The 17,375-nt window shown below is 47.9% G+C and overlaps 1 protein-coding gene across 1 annotated transcript; it reads right to left on the reverse strand.

Annotated features, from left to right (window-relative positions):
• Positions 1-12,431: 12,431 nt before the first annotated feature.
• Positions 12,432-15,086, reverse strand: SOX2 (SRY-box transcription factor 2). The gene has a single exon (XM_027111020.1). The coding sequence runs from the start codon at positions 14,523-14,525 to the stop codon at positions 13,542-13,544; it is 984 nt and encodes a 327-aa protein (XP_026966821.1). The 5' UTR covers positions 14,526-15,086; the 3' UTR covers positions 12,432-13,541.
• Positions 15,087-17,375: the final 2,289 nt, after the last annotated feature.

The following is a 17,375-nucleotide window of genomic DNA, read 5'->3' on the forward strand; positions in this document are numbered from 1 at the left end:
TTAGGAAGGGGTGTGGTTACTGCGAAGCCCCCTCCTCTATCCCTTCCTTTCTCCCTTGCTGCCACCGTCCCAGCTTGCTAAATATGAGATTACAAACAAACAAATAAAGCAGAAGCTGATTACGCAGCCCCAGATCAAACACGCTCCAGATAATTCGCTTCACTCAGCGCTGCGGCCGGACCTGCGGCGCAGCGCGGGCCCCTAACCCCTGCCCGTGGCTTCCGCGCCCGCTCCACGCCAGCCAGGCTTCCGCGGCGCTGAAAGCCAGGGCCCGCGGCGGCGTTTCGAAGGCACAGCACGTGGCCCTGGCGCCCGGTTTGGTATAAGTTTTAAAAGAACAGACAAATGCTTCCACCAATATGGTAACCCTCCGAGGGCTTCTGCTGATTCCAGAGGTCCTAGCCTAAGGCTGCTTGGAGGGGAGGGTGGTGGTGTTCTCTTTGGGGAAAAAAAAAAAAAACCCAAACTAGAAAGTAGCGTCCCAGAATGCTTGGCCGGGGGGATTTTCCTGTGGCTTGGCACCCCGAGTGGGGAAGGGGGAGTGGGCGTTGAGAAAGGCTGGGGCCAGGCTTGGGTCGATTTGAGCGTTAAAGACCCGGGTTGAGATATTATTAACCAGAGACCAGGTACCCAAGAGTGAGGGCGAGGGGGTTGGAAAACCTAGGCTGCCTAATTCTGTGTCGAAATAAAATGTTTGGATGGGGGGGGGGGTCGGGGAGGGGGGATAAGAAAGAAACAAAGCGCAAAACCTCTCACATACCCCTCCCCAGCCGCCCTGCCCTCCCGTCCTTAAAGCGGGCCTCTGTGGAGGGCTGCTTTTATGGTTTTTCTTCCTGCGTGGCCCGCCTCCCCGGCCCTGCTCCTTGCCCGGCGCTCCCCCAGCTGCGGGCCCCTTGGAGGAAGGCCGCCCAGTCCCCTCGTCTCCCGCTGCCTGCAGGCCACCGAGCCTCAAAGCGCGCATTGTCCAGCGGGGGCGGGGAGGCCAGCGGGCCCCTAGAGAAGAATAACACTGCGCCCAAGTCCTGTTAGGGAAAGTTTCCTAATGCACTCCTTGTGGTAAAATACACTTTTAACAGGGCGGGGGATGGGGGTGGGGGGATGGGGGGATAACTTGAAAATACATGGCCTTCTCTCAATTTCCCAACTCTTCTCCTTGTCACTTTTTCGGTTCTCAGAAAGGGGGAGAGTGGACCGGAAAGAAATTGGAAGGGGGCCAAAAATGTGAACATGACTCTAGAACCGTCGATGTGATGGTTTTAAAATGCGGGTGGGAAGAGAAGGCGGGGGGTATCTCCACCCAGGTCTGGGCCGAGGACAGCTGCACAGTCGGTGCGCGGGGGATGAGGGGAGAGGGGCCCCGAGGGCGCGTGTGCAGGCGAAGCATTTCGCACCTCCTGTTTATCTTAGAAGCGAGGCGGGCGGGCGCGGGGCTGGGGCCTGGGGGGGGGCGAATTGTTCTGCCTCCCGACAGGCAGTAGAAGTTGAATAAAATGGAGAGGCGGGCACACGCAAAAACAAAACCTGCTGTAGACTCGGAGTCTCTCTCCTAGTTCCGAATTCCAAATGGTGAGGGTTCCCCATTTGCAAAGAACTCCGAAGTCTTAAGACCCCAGAGACAGCCGTCCTCCTGCTACGGCAAGAGCCGCGACGGAGAGCCATTAGAATTGAAGCTTTGGGGGCAAATGTGACTAATCTTTCTTTCGGGCAGCGGGGACCCATTCCTTCCAAGCGTTGCCATCTGCATTTGAGGGGTCTCTGGGTTTCGTCCGCTCTTGCAAGCAATTAGCAAAATAATGGCTCGCGCCCCTGGCAAAACTCTGCCTGAAAAAGTATATTCCAAGACACTGCGTTGGTGAATCCGTTTTTTGAAATCAAATCAAAACAAAATAAGACTTTTAAAGAGCCCCAGGCCGGTGCTCTCAGTGTCCAACAACCAAAGTGACCGAAGGGGCGCATTAGTGGCTGTGGCTCTTCAGGAGTTGCGCTAATTTGGTATGTGGACTCAATGTCCTGATGCTAAATCGGCAATATAAAGGGCTGAAGAGCAAGCCCGATAAAAGCTCTAATTGCTACTGGAAGATTTAGGTGGTTGCTAGGATCTGAGGACCACCACCACAAAAAAAACCTCCAATAGAGTGTTTGGGCTGTATGCATTGGGGGTTGGGGGTAGAGTTTCTACGGCGAATAGTGCCCACATCTGCTGGAACTTCCATATCTAAGCTGTTCATTTACGGGAGCCAACTTATGAAATCTCCACAATTAGATCTTCATTGTTCTTCCTCCACAACACTGTCTAGAAAGAAAAGGTCTTCTCGGTCGGGGCCAATCCAACGAAGCGTTTGACGTTATTAAATAATAAAGCGATTGTGATTTACATTGTTGTTCAGGAAAAAAGGCCAATTATCCACTGTTATGTTACCATAAAGATCATATTAACTCGAATTAGTAATCAAACAATATGCGAGCGTTTAAAAAAGTACAGCCGAACTGGGTGACAGCTACCGCGACGTCTTCACTTTCACCAGCGAACCCACCCGCGCCGGCAGCCGGAGCAAGAGAGGCAGTCGCCGCAGACCAGAAAGGAGGGAGAGAGCAGCAAAGTGGTGATTAACGGTCTCCAGTGTTAATTATTCTCAATTAATCCCAAACAGTGCAAACCTTCCCTGGTTCTCTGGAAGTTCCCTGGTTTGGGATGCTCTGAGAATTCCGCCTTTCTGGGAGGGGTTTGTAAGAAATGCGGAAGAGGCAATCTCAGTGAGCGAAGGGTAGGGGTGTAGGTGTGCGTATGGATGTTGAGTGCGGTGTGTGCGCGGGAGGTTTGCTGCCTTTCCCAGAGCCTGGAGCGCACCCCGAGGCGGGGGCCTGGGGAGGGCATGGCCCGCAGCATCCTTACACGCCTAGTGAATCTTGCATCTTCTCTACTCAAATCACTCTCTCTCTCTCGCCCTCTGTTATTAGGTTTATAACTCTTTGCCCACTTAAATTTGTGCAGCCAACCAAGGAAATCTAAATAGGTTTGAGTCGCCCCTTGGGTGCAGAATGGAGGCTCTAATAAGAAAGATTAATTGTGGGTGTGTACCTGCCGGAAGACGCGGCAGCTATCAAACAGTGGAGGGCAGCGTGTCGAGGGGAGGGAGACGCCTCTCGTCCGAGGCCCAGACTTTAGTAGGCGCCGTAGGCATACTCATCGCAGCCTACGGGCAACTGGTTGTAGTCACAAGCAAAGGGCGCCACAGAGATGGTAAGACCCGTCTCTTCCTGTGTTATGTGAGGTTTTAAAGAACTTGGCCCCTATTCACCCTGCACACCAAATCCTCCGGCCCTGAGCTCTGCCCCGCCGGACTCCCGACTCCTTGCCTCCACGCCCGAGGCGGGAGTTGGGTAGAGCTGTGGCTTCTGCCCTGGGAGGTCTGCCTATTCCCTCCCCCCACCCACTGCACAACAATGTTCAGGCGAATGATAAAGGTTTTGCTCCGAGGGCTCGAAAGTTGATATTTTTGTTGCCGCGGTGAAAAATGTATATGGTTACATGGTTTTTAATAAGCGAACAGGGAGCAATTTTCCTCGGCGCGATGCTTCAGCAAGTCCGAGGACAGAGGGAAATCAGCCAGTGGCAGGGCCGTGGGGATCTCTCCCCGCGCGGCGGCGGCGGTGGGGGAACCTTCCTTGCCCGTAAGGTCCTTTCCTCCTTCTTTCCTCCCACTTTCTACTAAACGCTCGGATCCCAGATTAAGAAGTGTCAGAAGGGGGTGGGGCGGAGAAGAGTAGGAACCAGGTGGGGAATGGGGGCAGGAAGGGATTGACAAGAATAGTTTCTCTAGTAGCGTTCCCTCCCTCAATAATTCCATTTAAAACTTGAGGCCCCGAGGCCCGAGTTTAAACAGATGTACAGTAAAATCTCCCCAAGGTCCGGCCCTTCAGTGGTGAGGCAGCCAAAGAGTGGTCGCATCTTTGCCGAGAGTTTTCGAACAGTTGCTGCCTTTCCTACCCCCGCCCCTTCTCTATCTCCCAGTAAAACCAATTCAAAAGGGGACAGACTCCACTCCACAAGATTAATGTTCGTTCATTTGCAGGATTAATCCTCTCACGAAGCACAATAAAATACTAGGGTTCTTTTAAATTTAAATAAATACACGAAATCCGTGCCTTCCCTCCTTTCCTGTTTAGTCTCTCTCCAGACATCAGAAAACAGTGCCTTGGAACCTAGTAAATCTCAGAAGAACTTTTAACTCAGAGTTTTCAGATCATCTGGGGGCTGTTGTGGGCATTGATATTGGGAGAGAGTGGAGAGACCAGCTTAACTTTAAATATCTATGGCTATACATTTTGATTTGGAACTCGCGATTAAAAATCTATTTGTTCCTCCCAGGGCTCAGCAGATTTCAATGTCGGACATGGAGCCACAAAATGTTCATTAAAGGAACCTAACCAAGGCTACTGTATGGCCACTTTGTGAACTCAGAACTATGGATGGGGGAAAAGTATGAAAGTGTGAGTTGATGTCACGCTGGCTGTCAGTGTGTGGTCTATTGTGGAGAATGGTGCTTTTTGACTGAACAGAGGGAGCCCCCCTCCCCCCTTCCCCAGCTCTACTGCACCTGCACTGGATGAGGGAGTCCCTGCCATTCAGCCCATCGCAGATTGTTCAAACAGAAGACATCTCTGACAGCACTCAATTCATTACATTTCTTCCTGCTTTTCAAACCAACACACACACACAAAATGAGTATTGCCAGCCAGTGACAGCCAAAAAAATCTTAAAATACTTTATATGCAGCTAATTTGGAAGCTCACACAACTAACTATGAAATATTTTGTATCCTTAACTTGTAAGGCTTCTCGAAAAAAAGATTACCTGATGTTTCCTATTGAAAACATACCTCCATGGTTTACATGGGCAGAGTAAGTTTTGCAGAAAGACACTGCAGCATGGTGCATGGAGAAGTTTTAATGGGAATGAAAGCAGAAACTTGCAAAAGAGAAAAGCCCCTGATTTATCTTATCAGAAGGGCAGCTCGAAATGCATTCATTATTTATGCTGGTGAACCAGCTTGCTAATAGAAGTGAGGTACCCAAGAGCCGGGGGCGGGCAGTGAGCAAAGCAAGAGAGAGTAGTACGGGAGGCATCAGGCTGAAGTGTGAGCTAAATATTTAAATCAATTTTCTAACAACGATGTCTTCCCCCCATATGCTCAGGTTTATTTTGCCATCTTAGACTCCAAGACGTTTTTGCACCATTTTACAAAGCCGATGAGAGAGTGTTTAGAAAGCTGATGAGAGCGTGTTAGCCTAGTTTAACGGAAGTTGGAGTAAACAAACTCTCACAAGGAAAACTTAATTTTAAGATATTTTCCTTGAAGGTGGGAGTAAGGGGGAAACAAAGAAAGGGAAGAGGACTTTGAGCAGAAGGAAAACACAAGTTTGCCATTTAGTATTTCAGGCTGATTAAACTGTAATGTTATGCAATAACCCAGATTTGAGTTATGTGTGATAGTCAAATCGACCTGGGTGTGAGTTGATACTAAACTGACTGCATGTGAAATATTGGCTAATTCTCAGGAAATCATTAGCCTGAACCAATATCAGAACATAAGGCCTAGTTCCCAGAACCCCTCCCATTGCAAGGGCAGTCAATGAATTAAATCGGTTCGTAAACAAGACTTGAGAAATGCAGAGGTGCTTTCACTCAACAAATAATTCTATCCATTTTACATGGAGTGCACGGACCAAATGTCTTTCTTATCTACAGTTTAAATCACTGTTCCAAGGCGTTCTCTCAGCAAGTCTTTCTTGATTCTCAAAAGATTATTAAAAGCTACACAAATTATTAGGAGTGGAGAAGGAATGAGAAAATGGAAATGGCATAGCAATGGCAAGCCTGAAGCAATTGTCCCAACCATGGTTCCATATTAGAACCGGAAAACTTTGGGGAGTCCAATTCTCTATCCACCACTGAAACTTATGCAGGGCTAAATAAAATAAAGATATGGTGTACTTGGTAAAGGCTTTTAGTGTAACTCGTTGATCGTCTCAAAACAAAATAAATGTAAACCCAAATCAACTCATTCAGACCTCACAACAAACTCTACTTAGCAAATCAAATAACTATATAGTTGTTTACCTATATATGTAAATATATAAATATGTATTTATGTTTATATAAATATATCGAGTGCCAAGGTGACACAGTGATGAGTGTTGTGTGCGTGACCATGTAAGTAGTGAAGCCTCTGGCTACTTGGTGTTTGGTTATGCTGAGGGGCGACAGCCTCTGTAGCCTCAAAAGCTGGAGCTGGGTTCTGGGGATGGAGACCAGTTCCCCTGGCCTCTCCCTGCAAGTGTTCGCATTGCCCTTTCTGGAACACTCAAACGAATCATTTCATCCCCGAGGCCCTGCAGACCCTGACGTCACGAGGTGGAGATGGGGGCGCAGTCCCGCTCTGGCCTGGCCGCCAGCGATAAGAACCCTCGGGAAGAATTCACCGCTCCTTTTAATACAGTAATTATTTTTCTGCCTTCTGTGGGGGGGGGGGGCGGCTCCTGCCCGGAATGTCGGCATCCCTCCCTTCAGGAAGAAGCCCAGGGGTGGCAAGTTTGCAGGATAACTTCCTAGGCGAACCCTAAGCCAGGAAGGGCACTGGAAAAGGAAGAAGGGTGGTCTGAACAAGGCTAATTTCACCGCTCAAGACCAGAAAGGAGAGGAAGAACCCGAATTTCTGTATTGATCTCTGGAGTCTAAAAGGAGAAGCTTTTGCCTTCCTAGCTCCTAATTCCAATGGACAGTAAGAAAAGTAATAGCTATCAATTACTCCTATTTAGCGTCAGTGGCTTTGTACTCATCTTCTGCGAGGTAACTATATATTATCCCTATTTTATAAATGGGGAAGTGAAGGATCTGCATCCTCCCATCCCTACCTACTCTGATCCTAGAGGGGTGCAGCTTTCCGGGGAGCCCACGTAGCTCCTGTGGCTTCCCACAGCCATGCCAATGCGCAGCCTCTGGCATTGGGAAGGGCTAAGAGCGAGATAACTCATGCTGAGCCTCGGCACCAAACAGGGACAAATAACCCCTTTAAAATAAGGGTCTGAGATTAAAGGCAAGAGGAAGGCAGAACGTGAGTCAGTCAACCTCTGATGTGGGAAGCTTGGGGCCTAGAACCATCTTTGGCGTCACGAGGTCAACGTGGAGTGGGCTGGGGTACAGGAGATAGAGGACTCCGGAGGGGCGAGGGACTTTGCAAACTTGCCCGTCGCGGCACGGTCAAGGGCCGAGAAAGGAAATCGGGCCGTTTGGGCAGGGTTCGGGCGGAGAGAACTCGAGCCCTCCGCAGCACCTTCCCAGGGAGCCCCAAGGGGGCCGTGGCCAGGGCCGCGGTGACGTCAGGTCCCCCGCCGGGCGCTTGGCCGCCTCAGCTTCCATCTGCCCGCGCATCCGCTCCGGGCGCTGGGCGCGGCGCGCTCCCTAGGGCTAGCGGGTGGGAGGCCCGCGCGCTCACAGTCCTGCGCCGCGCCCCGCACCCAAGGCCAGGTAGGGAGGCAAAAGATAGCTCAAGGCGCCGAAATCTTTACTAATAGCGCACATTTCATTCTGTACATGCAGGCAGACGAGGGTAATGAAACGAGCGACTCCTTGGACCTTTTAAATCACCTGACACTTCTTTGCAAAGTAGAGCAAGCATCTCAAGTCCAAAATCCCAGAAGTAGCAAATATCTTTGCGTCCTGAAATGAGAGGACGTTCCATTTGCTTTTGAAGAGAAACTGAGTGCACCGCTCACTGAATCAGAAATATCACCATTGCACCAAAATGTAAAAATAAAATCCATCTAGACCCGCATACATAAAGAGAGCTCTCTGCCAATGAAAATCGTGGCCTTGTCTTAGTAACCCACCCACCCAAAGAGAATTCTTCTCTTAGTTAAAATAAGAAAGTCGAGTCCATTATTTCCTAAAGTCCAAGTAAGCCAAACATAAAGAAATTGAAAACAAAAATTGTAAAACCGGAGAGCATCGTCAGAAGAGAGAGAGGTTACAAAGTCTCCCTGGGTGATATCAGAGGTCATATTTCAAGGAAAGTTTTTAATAGAAAATAACTATGAAAGATACTAAACCAATTCTCTGGTTTGGGCAATTTCCTTATCTTTGGAAAACTCTTTCCACAGTTGTTCACTCTAGAACTCCGGAAGCTGTTTCCCTTTGGACTTTAATCCATATTTTCATAGTAAAGGTCAGGAGTTTCTCCCTCTTCTCCTGTCTTTAAGGGATCCACCTCATAGACGAGGTCCCTAAGGAAATCCATCCAGCCACCTTCCAACTTCCGTCAAAAAAGAAAGCAACGAAAAGAAAGAAATCAACCGCCACCCCCAATCTCACATGTAGCTGTCCTGAAAGGCAGCCTTTGCTCTGAGAGCAAGGAGAGACAGCATAAAAAACAGTGAGATGCAAATTATTTTAAGGCAATAATGGTGGGGTGTGGGGGGAGGAAGTGCTGGAGAATGTAAACTCAAGCCTCTGCTAAAGCTCAGGGCAGAAGAAATTCCTTCCACAAAACAAAATATAAGAAACTGTTTTGCAAAATTCTCCAAAAGCAAGAAATAAAATGGGGGGGAATATTAAAAATATTTTAATTACAACAAATAAATAAATAACCAGTGCCAACTAGCAGGCGATCAAACCACAGTCAAACTTCAATCTCAGAGCAGTTAGCTATAAACTGTTAGCAGCTGAAAAGTAAACCTTGTGCACACAAAGGCACTGTTTAATTTTCTTCTTGTAAGGATTCTAAAAGAAGACCCCATCACTATACAGTTAAGCAGTATTTCTTGTGCCCCTGAGGCGCTGATCAGTTCTTTATAATGTGAGAAAAGTGGCAGCTCAAAACCCCGTCAATGGAGCTCCCACAACAAAAGTTCTGAAAAGCTGAATGAATTGGGTTTGTAATTACTGCATCCCGCCCCCCCTCACCCCTTGCAGCTTATCTCTTATTCATTCACCTTATATTATTGTTAAAGAATCTTACTCACAAAATCATTCCCTTCCCATTTTACCTGGGGTCACAGAGGAACTTATGACATGGCAGAAATGGAACACTCACCCCCCACTACACCTGGAAATGTTCAGACCAATAGGTAGGGAGGGGAGGAGGGATTATCTGGTACCCCAATTTACTTTGAGACTACTAGAACTCAGAGTACTCAACCTATGGAGTCTTCCATTTTAATACCCGAAATTTATTGGCAAACAGGAATGTGTACCCTTTCTAAACTCAGAGCCTGCCTGTTTCCGAAATCCTGTGACATCTCCACTTAGAAAAGGCAAAGGTTATAAATAAATCTCCTCCCCTCTCTCTCCACATTGTAAGGCCCTAAAAGACTATGCTAGACATGATGTAGAAATTAAGACAACTTATTACACTCTTGTTTTTTTTCTTTTAAACCAAAAATGGTAAATAAAATAGAAAAAGAGACTATAATCCCCCTCCCCCGATACACACACACACACTCGCGCACACACACACACACACACACACACCCAGTCCAGAAAAATGTTTTATGAAAAAGTCAGCTATAGAATGCCAGGGCTCTGTGTGTATTTCAATCCAAGGCATTGCTGATGGAGAAGATTCTCCTGAGATTTCCTACTGTAAGATTGTGTCGGTTCTAGAAATAAGTACAGCTATTACAACCAAATCTACTAGCAGACTAAATAATTAATTGAAGCGTTGCTCTTTGACCCTTGAAAAGTCCAGTAGGGACACGTTTATAGTAATAATACCTCCGAATGAGCCCTTGTCAAATATTCATTTAGTGGTTAATGTGAGCCATTTCCCCCTGGGACCGTCTGTAATACCGGCTTCCCAGCATTGGCAAGAAACCTTGCTAATCTACTACAGCTCAGCAATATTTTAACACTCTTTATTTAAAGTGGGGGGGGGGGGGTGGGTGCAGGGAGAGAAAAAAAATTGCAGAGGGAACAAACTATAATCTCATCCTTCTGCACATTTCTATTCTGTGTATAAGGTTAACAAAACATTAAATTCACCCCTTTGACTGCAAATTGAATGGTTTTAGTGAGCAGGATAATATCCCGAGGAAGAAACTGAACACTCAACAACTAACTTTAGCACTGGGAGATAATCATCTCTGGGCAAGCTTAAGGGTTTACCCCCTTCTTGGAAATCATGTTATAATTAAAATATCATATGTTCAATATTGATCTAGCCATGAAACTACACATCTTGGGGGAAACATTTAACCCAATCAAATGAGTGATGAAATATGTATCATTTTCCTCAAATGCAGTTTATCAAAAGAATTTATATCTGCAAACAAAATATTCTGGCTTTCATTTGGTTAGGAGATATGGAGGTCTAGGAGGGGGAATGAGAGTTCTCTCGTTTTATGCAGACAGTAACAGTCATTCAAAACTACTTCAACTTCCCACAATATTGCTCTCCTCCCTCTTGCAAAATATTTGAACCTGAGCATTTTCCCAAAAAGTTAAAAAAAAATTTTTTTTTTTTAGTCTGATCCTGTGGGCTTTTTAAACTGGTAGGTTAGTGCAGTGCAATTACTCTAAACCCCAATACATATTTCTAATATATCTCTACTTTTCAAATATATACACACCATATAGTTGATTGGTTCGAATTCCAGGAATATTCTCCCCACCCCCCAGCAAGATCATTTGGATCTTTATTCAAAGTTTCTTTTATTCGTATGTGTGAGCAAGAACTGGCGAATGTGCTCATTACCACGTGAATAATCCGTATATGCATTACAATGGCTGGCCAGGCCGGGGGAAATTCTTTTAGAGTCTCTGCATTAATTAGGGGGGGAAATGCCTCACTTAGAATTGGGAACTGGCATAATAATTGTCCTTTCCCAGTACAATATTACCCTTAAAATGAGGATTAAAAAAAGGAATAAATAAAAACCAACAAACACCTAAAATAAAGCAATCCATACGAAATAAAAATACATAAAATACGAGAATATCCTCAGCTGAGTCTAGAACTAACATTAACAACACCAAGAGAAAGAAATACTTCCTTGGAAAACGAGAAGATGCGAACCAACGGGATGAACTAACTTAGTGGCTGCAGCCGATACTTTACTCAAGGGTGAAAGGCGCAGCTGGATTCCAACTTCTCCAAAGTTGTAGCAAGTTCACACAACAAGCCCTTGAAACTGTAGGAAGGAAACCCACGCTCCTAATGCTGGACCCTAGGCTCCTGGTCCCCTTCGGTGGGGGAAGATAAGCGAGGTAAGTAGTGAGTAAAAGAAAAGTCCCGGAGTCGGTCTTTCAGATTCTCTGACTGCGCCAAAGTGCGCGGGTCGGTTGTGATGCAGAAACATCGCTAATTCAGAGACCACGGCGATTCCCCAACTTTTGCGCTCCCACTGAGGACAACTATAGTCTTTCTTTACCTTTCCTAGGGCAAAAGAAAACAACAAATCCAATCCTGTTTCTCCACCCCTTTCCCCCTCCCCCTACTTCTCTACTACTGTAGTAAAACATGGTCAACAGATCAAAAGCACAATCATCTCCAAATGTGATTAGACCGGACAAAGTAAAATATCTACCTCAGAGTTGATTGTTTTCTTCTTTAATATGGCTGTTGCCTGGCTTCTCTTTTGCTTGTTATCAGCTGCAGAGATTATCCGATTTGGGGCTACAGGCTTGGACCCGCGCTGCCAATTTAAGAAACAGAATTCGTGGAGAAAGAGAGAGGAAAAAAGAAAATAAATAATAATAATAATAAATAGCTGTGATAAGTCGGGGAGTTTTGCAAGATGCTCTTTGCTTTCCCTCGCCCCTAAACAGGAAAATGTAGAAAAGAAAGTTTTTGAAGTTAGGGAACAAAGAAAGCAAACCACTTGTTTCTTAGACAATAGCAGGGCCAGAGTAATCCAAACACCCACCCAGCAGATGAGTACTTTGCTTGTCTAGTTTGCAATTATTCCTATACAAGAAGCATCATTTTCCCCCATAACCACGTTTCCAAAGGGCCATTGTGCTGTGCAGAAATCGAAAACAAAACCAGCCAACCTGGTTCTGATTTGGCTCAATACCCCATCTGCTAAGCTACATGAAATTTTTCAGAATTGACTCCTTTCTGGCAACAAGTGGCATAAATCAGTTGAAGTCCCCATCATGCTTATTCATGTTGCTTAGAAAACGAGGGGGTGGATTTACAATATATGTCCCTAGTTTCTATTTTGGAAATGACATAAGCATTTCCATTTTTTCGAGAGTACTTATTCAATTAATCATCCAGCCATTTATTTGTTGCACTTAACATTAGCACATGCTACTGGACTAGAATACCAAGGTTTTAGGTACTTTGCTTTCCTGGCTGAGCACAGTATATCCCCCGAGGAGTTGGGCATAATCACAGTGTTATCCAAATAAATGAAAGACTCAAGCATAATTTCAGTGTCCATATTTCAAAAATTTATTTATCTCAAACTGTGCATAATGGAGTAAAAACTTAAGTTGAAAATGTACCTGTTATAAGGATGGTATTAGTTCAAATATATACATGGATTCTCGGCAGACTGATTCAATAATACAGAGCCGAATCTTTAAAATACAACTACGGAAAATAAAAGGGGGAAAACCTTAAAATATCACAGTAAATTTACAGAAATATTACAAACCATAAGAAAATATTTCAAACACAGTAATTTCATGTTTTTTTTTATCTGAACAAAATGGAAAGTTGGGAAACAAAAAAAGCTATTATAAATTACCAACGATGTCAACCTGCATGGCCATTTTTGCTTTTAACAGTAAGTTAAAAAAATTTAGTACAATCTAAAACTTTTGCCCCTTTAAAGACCACGGAGATGGTTTTGCCAGTACTTATTCTAATTTTTTTCCTTTTGTACAATTTTTAAACAATTAAAATGTCCAAATCTGATTAATTTTCTTCTTTCCACGTTTGCAACTGTCCTAAATTTCAGCTGAAGAATCAAAATCAGCAAGAAGCCTCTCCTTGAAAAATATTGGCAAATTCTCAGCTTATAAACAATGGACATTTTGATTGCCATGTTTATCTCGATAAATACTGTACAAAAGTTGCTTGCAAATATTAAAACATTTTTTTCCGTCGCTTGGAGACTAGCTCTAAATATTATTGGTAAAGACTTTTGCAAACTTTCTGCAAAGCTCCTACCGTATCACTAGAACTTTTAAAAAGTTTTGCGTAGTTTTCTTTCCTCCAGATCTATACAAGGTCCATTCCCTCGCCCTCCCCACCCCCCCACCCCAGGTTTTCTCTGTACAAAAATAGTCCCCCCAAAAGAAGTCCAGGATCTCTCATAAAAGTTTTCTTGCCGGCATTGCAGTTTTTGCGTGAGTGCGGATGAGACTGGCGTTCTCTTTTGCAGCTGTCATTTGCTGTGGGTGATGACTTTTTCTTTTTTTTTTTTTTTTGAGCGTACCGGGTTTTTCTCCTTGGTGTTTCTTGCTCTCCTTCCATTTCCCTCTTTTTCTTTGAAAATTTCTAACCCGCCCCCTCCAGTTCACTGTCCGGACCTCACATGTGCGAGAGGGGCAGTGTGCCGTTAATGGCCGTGCCGGGCACCGGGCCGCTCTGGTAGTGCTGCGACATGTGAAGTCTGCTGGGGGCGGCGGGCTCCGGCACCTCGGCGCCGGGGAGGTACATGCTGATCATGTCCCGGAGGTCCCCGGCCTGGCAGGGCGCCCTGGAGTGGGAAGAAGAGGTAACCACGGGGGGGCTGGAGCTGGCCTCGGACTTGACCACCGAGCCCATGGAGCCAAGAGCCATGCCAGGGGTGCCCTGCTGCGAATAGGACATGCTGTAGGTCGGCGAGCCGTTCATGTAGGTCTGCGAGCTGGTCATGGAGTTGTACTGCAGGGCGCTCACGTCGTAGCGGTGCATGGGCTGCATCTGAGCGGCGCCGTGCGCGTTGAGGCCCGGGTGCTGCGGGTAGCCCAGCTGGTCCTGCATCATGCTGTAGCTGCCGTTGCTCCAGCCGTTCATGTGCGCGTAGCTGTCCATGCGCTGGTTCACGCCCGCGCCGAGGCCGGCGCCCACCCCGACCCCGCTCGCCATGCTGTTGCCGCCCGGGGCGAGCAGCCCTCCCGGCAGCGTGTACTTATCCTTCTTCATGAGCGTCTTGGTTTTCCGCCGGGGCCGGTATTTATAATCCGGGTGTTCCTTCATGTGCAGCGCTCGCAGCCGCTTGGCCTCGTCGATGAACGGCCGCTTCTCCGTCTCCGACAAAAGTTTCCACTCGGCGCCCAGGCGCTTGCTGATCTCCGAGTTGTGCATCTTGGGGTTCTCTTGGGCCATCTTGCGCCGCTGCCCGCGGGACCACACCATGAAGGCGTTCATGGGCCGCTTGACGCGGTCCGGGCTGTTCTTCTGGTTGCCGCCCGCCGCCGCCGCGGTGGAGTTGCCGCCGCCGCCGCCGCCGCCGCCGCCGCCGCCGCCGCCGCCCCCCGAAGTTTGCTGCGGGCCCGGCGGCTTCAGCTCCGTCTCCATCATGTTGTACATGCGGGCGCTGTGCGCGGGCCCGGCCCGCCGGCGGCCGCCGACCCTCGGCCCGGCCGGGACTTTGGGGGGCCCGCGGGCGGGGGGGAGAGGAGGAGGGGAGGCGGGCGGGGGTGTCGGGAGCTCAGGGCTCCGCGAGGAAAATCAGACGAAGAATAATTTGGGGGAAGAAAAGAGAGAGGCAAACTGGAATCAGGATCAAAAAAGCGCTTCCCTCCTCTTCTGGCCGATCCAGCCGCTGCCGATGATTGTTATTATTATTTTTTGGAAAGGCTTAAGCCTGGGGCTCAAACTTCTCTCCCTTTCTTTCTCTCTCCTCTTCTTTCTCTCAGTCCTAGTCTTAAAGAGGCAGCAAACTACTTTCCCCCTTTTGCAAACACTCTCTTCTCTGCCTTGACAACTCCTGATACTTTTTTGAACAAGTTAATAGACAACCATCCATGTGACGGGGGCTGTCAGGGAATAAATGGGTTTCCAGCGACCAATCAGCGCGCGGCGGCTCCTCCACTCGAGCCCAGCCTCGCCGCCGGGTTTTGCATGAAAGGGGGCGGGGCCTGCCGCGCCGCCGGCCTCGCGGGGGAGGCGGGGGGAGGCGCGGGGAGGAGGGAGGGGGAGGCGGCTCCCACAGCCAGCCTGCCAGCCACTGAGAAACCTTTGTATCCTCTCTCGCAGCAACAGGTCACACCACACGCCTTTTCGAAGGAAGTGGGTAAACAGCACTAAGACTACGATTTCTTCTTCTTTAAACTTAATCTTGATTTACTCTTTGGTGCGGGCTGCTGAAATGAGGAGGGGGCGCGAGAAGCTGAGGTGGGGTGGGGGAGGGCAGAGAGGGTGGCTCAGGGCGACTGTCCTCCTAGTATTTCAGGAAACCGGCCTTGCTGGAGTTGGCGTGTCATTGTTCTCCCGCTCCTCCGCACACAGCCCCCAAATCCAGCCGCTCTAGCTCTTCTCCCTAACCTGGCTCTTCCGCTCGCCCCTCTCCCTCCACGGGAGCAGACGCTCGCTCACCCCCTTCTCACACTGTCCCGACAAGAAGTTAGGAGACGGAAAGCTCTGTCCTCAGAGCCCTCCTTGCTTCCACGTAATTCGCTCGGTTTTAAAAATAAACTCTGCTCGGACTGTGCGGCCTCTAGAGCTGAGGCCGGGCCGGGCCTGGGTAAGCTGCCGAATCCACGCTCTTCCCTGCCCAGCTCAGCCCTCTGGGCCGGAAACCACGGCTTGGCTCTCACCCCAGCCACATCTCCCACCCATCGTTCTCCACTCAGTCGGGTGCAGAGGGGACGCTCGTCTTCTCTCCCATTTTCCTGAGCTTCCCCCAAGGAGGGATCTCAGTGGTGTGGGGTTCCAAAGGGGACTGGGGGAAGAAAAAGATCCACAGAAGGACGCTCAGAAGTGCTGTCTATGGGGGAGGGTAATCTCAGCTTCCTGGCATCCTAGGGCACTGCTTGGAGGTGGCTTTTGAGCCGCACTCACAAACTCCCTCCCACGCAGAGTTCCCAGGACTCAAGCAGAACCAGCCCTGGCATTTCCCCCACCTACTTCTACCGCGGTGGCCCATCGCCCCGACAGCCTGGGGCTGGGGCTAACCCCGGAGGGGGCTCCAGGCCTGGGAGGCGGGGGTGGTGCTCTCCAGGCACAGGTGCAGGCCAGGCCGGCAGGAGGAAGGCGACCAGGATTGGGGAAGGGGGGAGCCCGGCAAGGCCCGGGCTGGAGGAGGATGGGGTGGGGGGCGGGAGTAGGGGCTCAGGAATCCTGCCCTCCTAGGACCCAAGAGGGTAATTTTAGCCGCTCTCCCATTGTCCCGACGTAAAGATTTCAATAGGTAGGCGCTCAATGCGCAGAGCAATGGCAGCACGTCCGTTACAAATAGGTAGTTTTGTTTCTCTTGTTGTCGCTACACGGAGTCAAACAAAGCCCCGTCTAAGTTTCCTTCCACTCTCTTGTTGGGATCTTTGTGGCTAAAATGCACTTGACTACAAAGCGGGGGGGGGGGGGCGGGGAGAGGAGAGGAAAAAAAAAACCCCAAAACCTCGATGCCATTTCTTTTTTTATAAAGGGCTTAAACCATCAGGGTTACTTATTTTCTTTCTTCTGTAACACTCTCTCCGCCTCCCTCCTCCCCGATCTACCCTTACTCACCCTAATAAAATGTACTGAATAGTATCTGTCGGCCACGTTCCATTTATTATCTTTACAAAACTGTGCATTGTTTTGTTCCTTACTAACCTTCTTCCGATAACCTCCAACTTCTCCAATCCCTACCTTCTCAGGCTTTTCTGTTTTTGTCAAACTCAAGATAAGTATGCTCACTGGAAACCCAGAAAAGTTGTGAAAAAGTTGCAGACTTTTCTTAATAAATTATTATTTCCAATCAACCTCTCCTGCCCCTGCAGTTTCTCTTTTTTGCTCTTAAATTATGTTTTGTTTTAGTTACTGTGAATCCGGGAAGGATGAGACTAGCCTTCTGAAAACTCATAAATATATAGTACTCTTCAAAATAAAGCAGTGTCTTCAGTTTATTCGAGGTGTAATATTAAGCTAAACAAGGACCTGGAGATTAGGAAAGAGAAAGGGTTGAGAAGGTCTGGAGAAGAGAAGGCGGCCACCGGCTTTTCAGCGCGTCTGGTTTCAGGGATGTGGCTGGTGCGCCCCCTACTGGTGAATTCACTTTTCCCAAGACTCTTGCTTTCACCTTTAAAAGAAGGTGTTTGGAAATAATTAAAGAAAAATAAAATGAGGGGGATGGGAGTGAGAGCAAATTAATTACACGTAATCTAAACAAAAGAAAAGTTAATATATCGTATAAGCTATGGAACCAAATCACAAGAGTCAGATTTAATTTTCTTAACT

This window comes from Aethalodelphis obliquidens, unplaced genomic scaffold (assembly GCF_003676395.1).
Source record: "Aethalodelphis obliquidens isolate GAN/ISIS:26980383/991018 unplaced genomic scaffold, ASM367639v1 scaffold1, whole genome shotgun sequence".
NCBI classification, from domain to species: domain Eukaryota; kingdom Metazoa; phylum Chordata; class Mammalia; order Artiodactyla; family Delphinidae; genus Aethalodelphis; species Aethalodelphis obliquidens.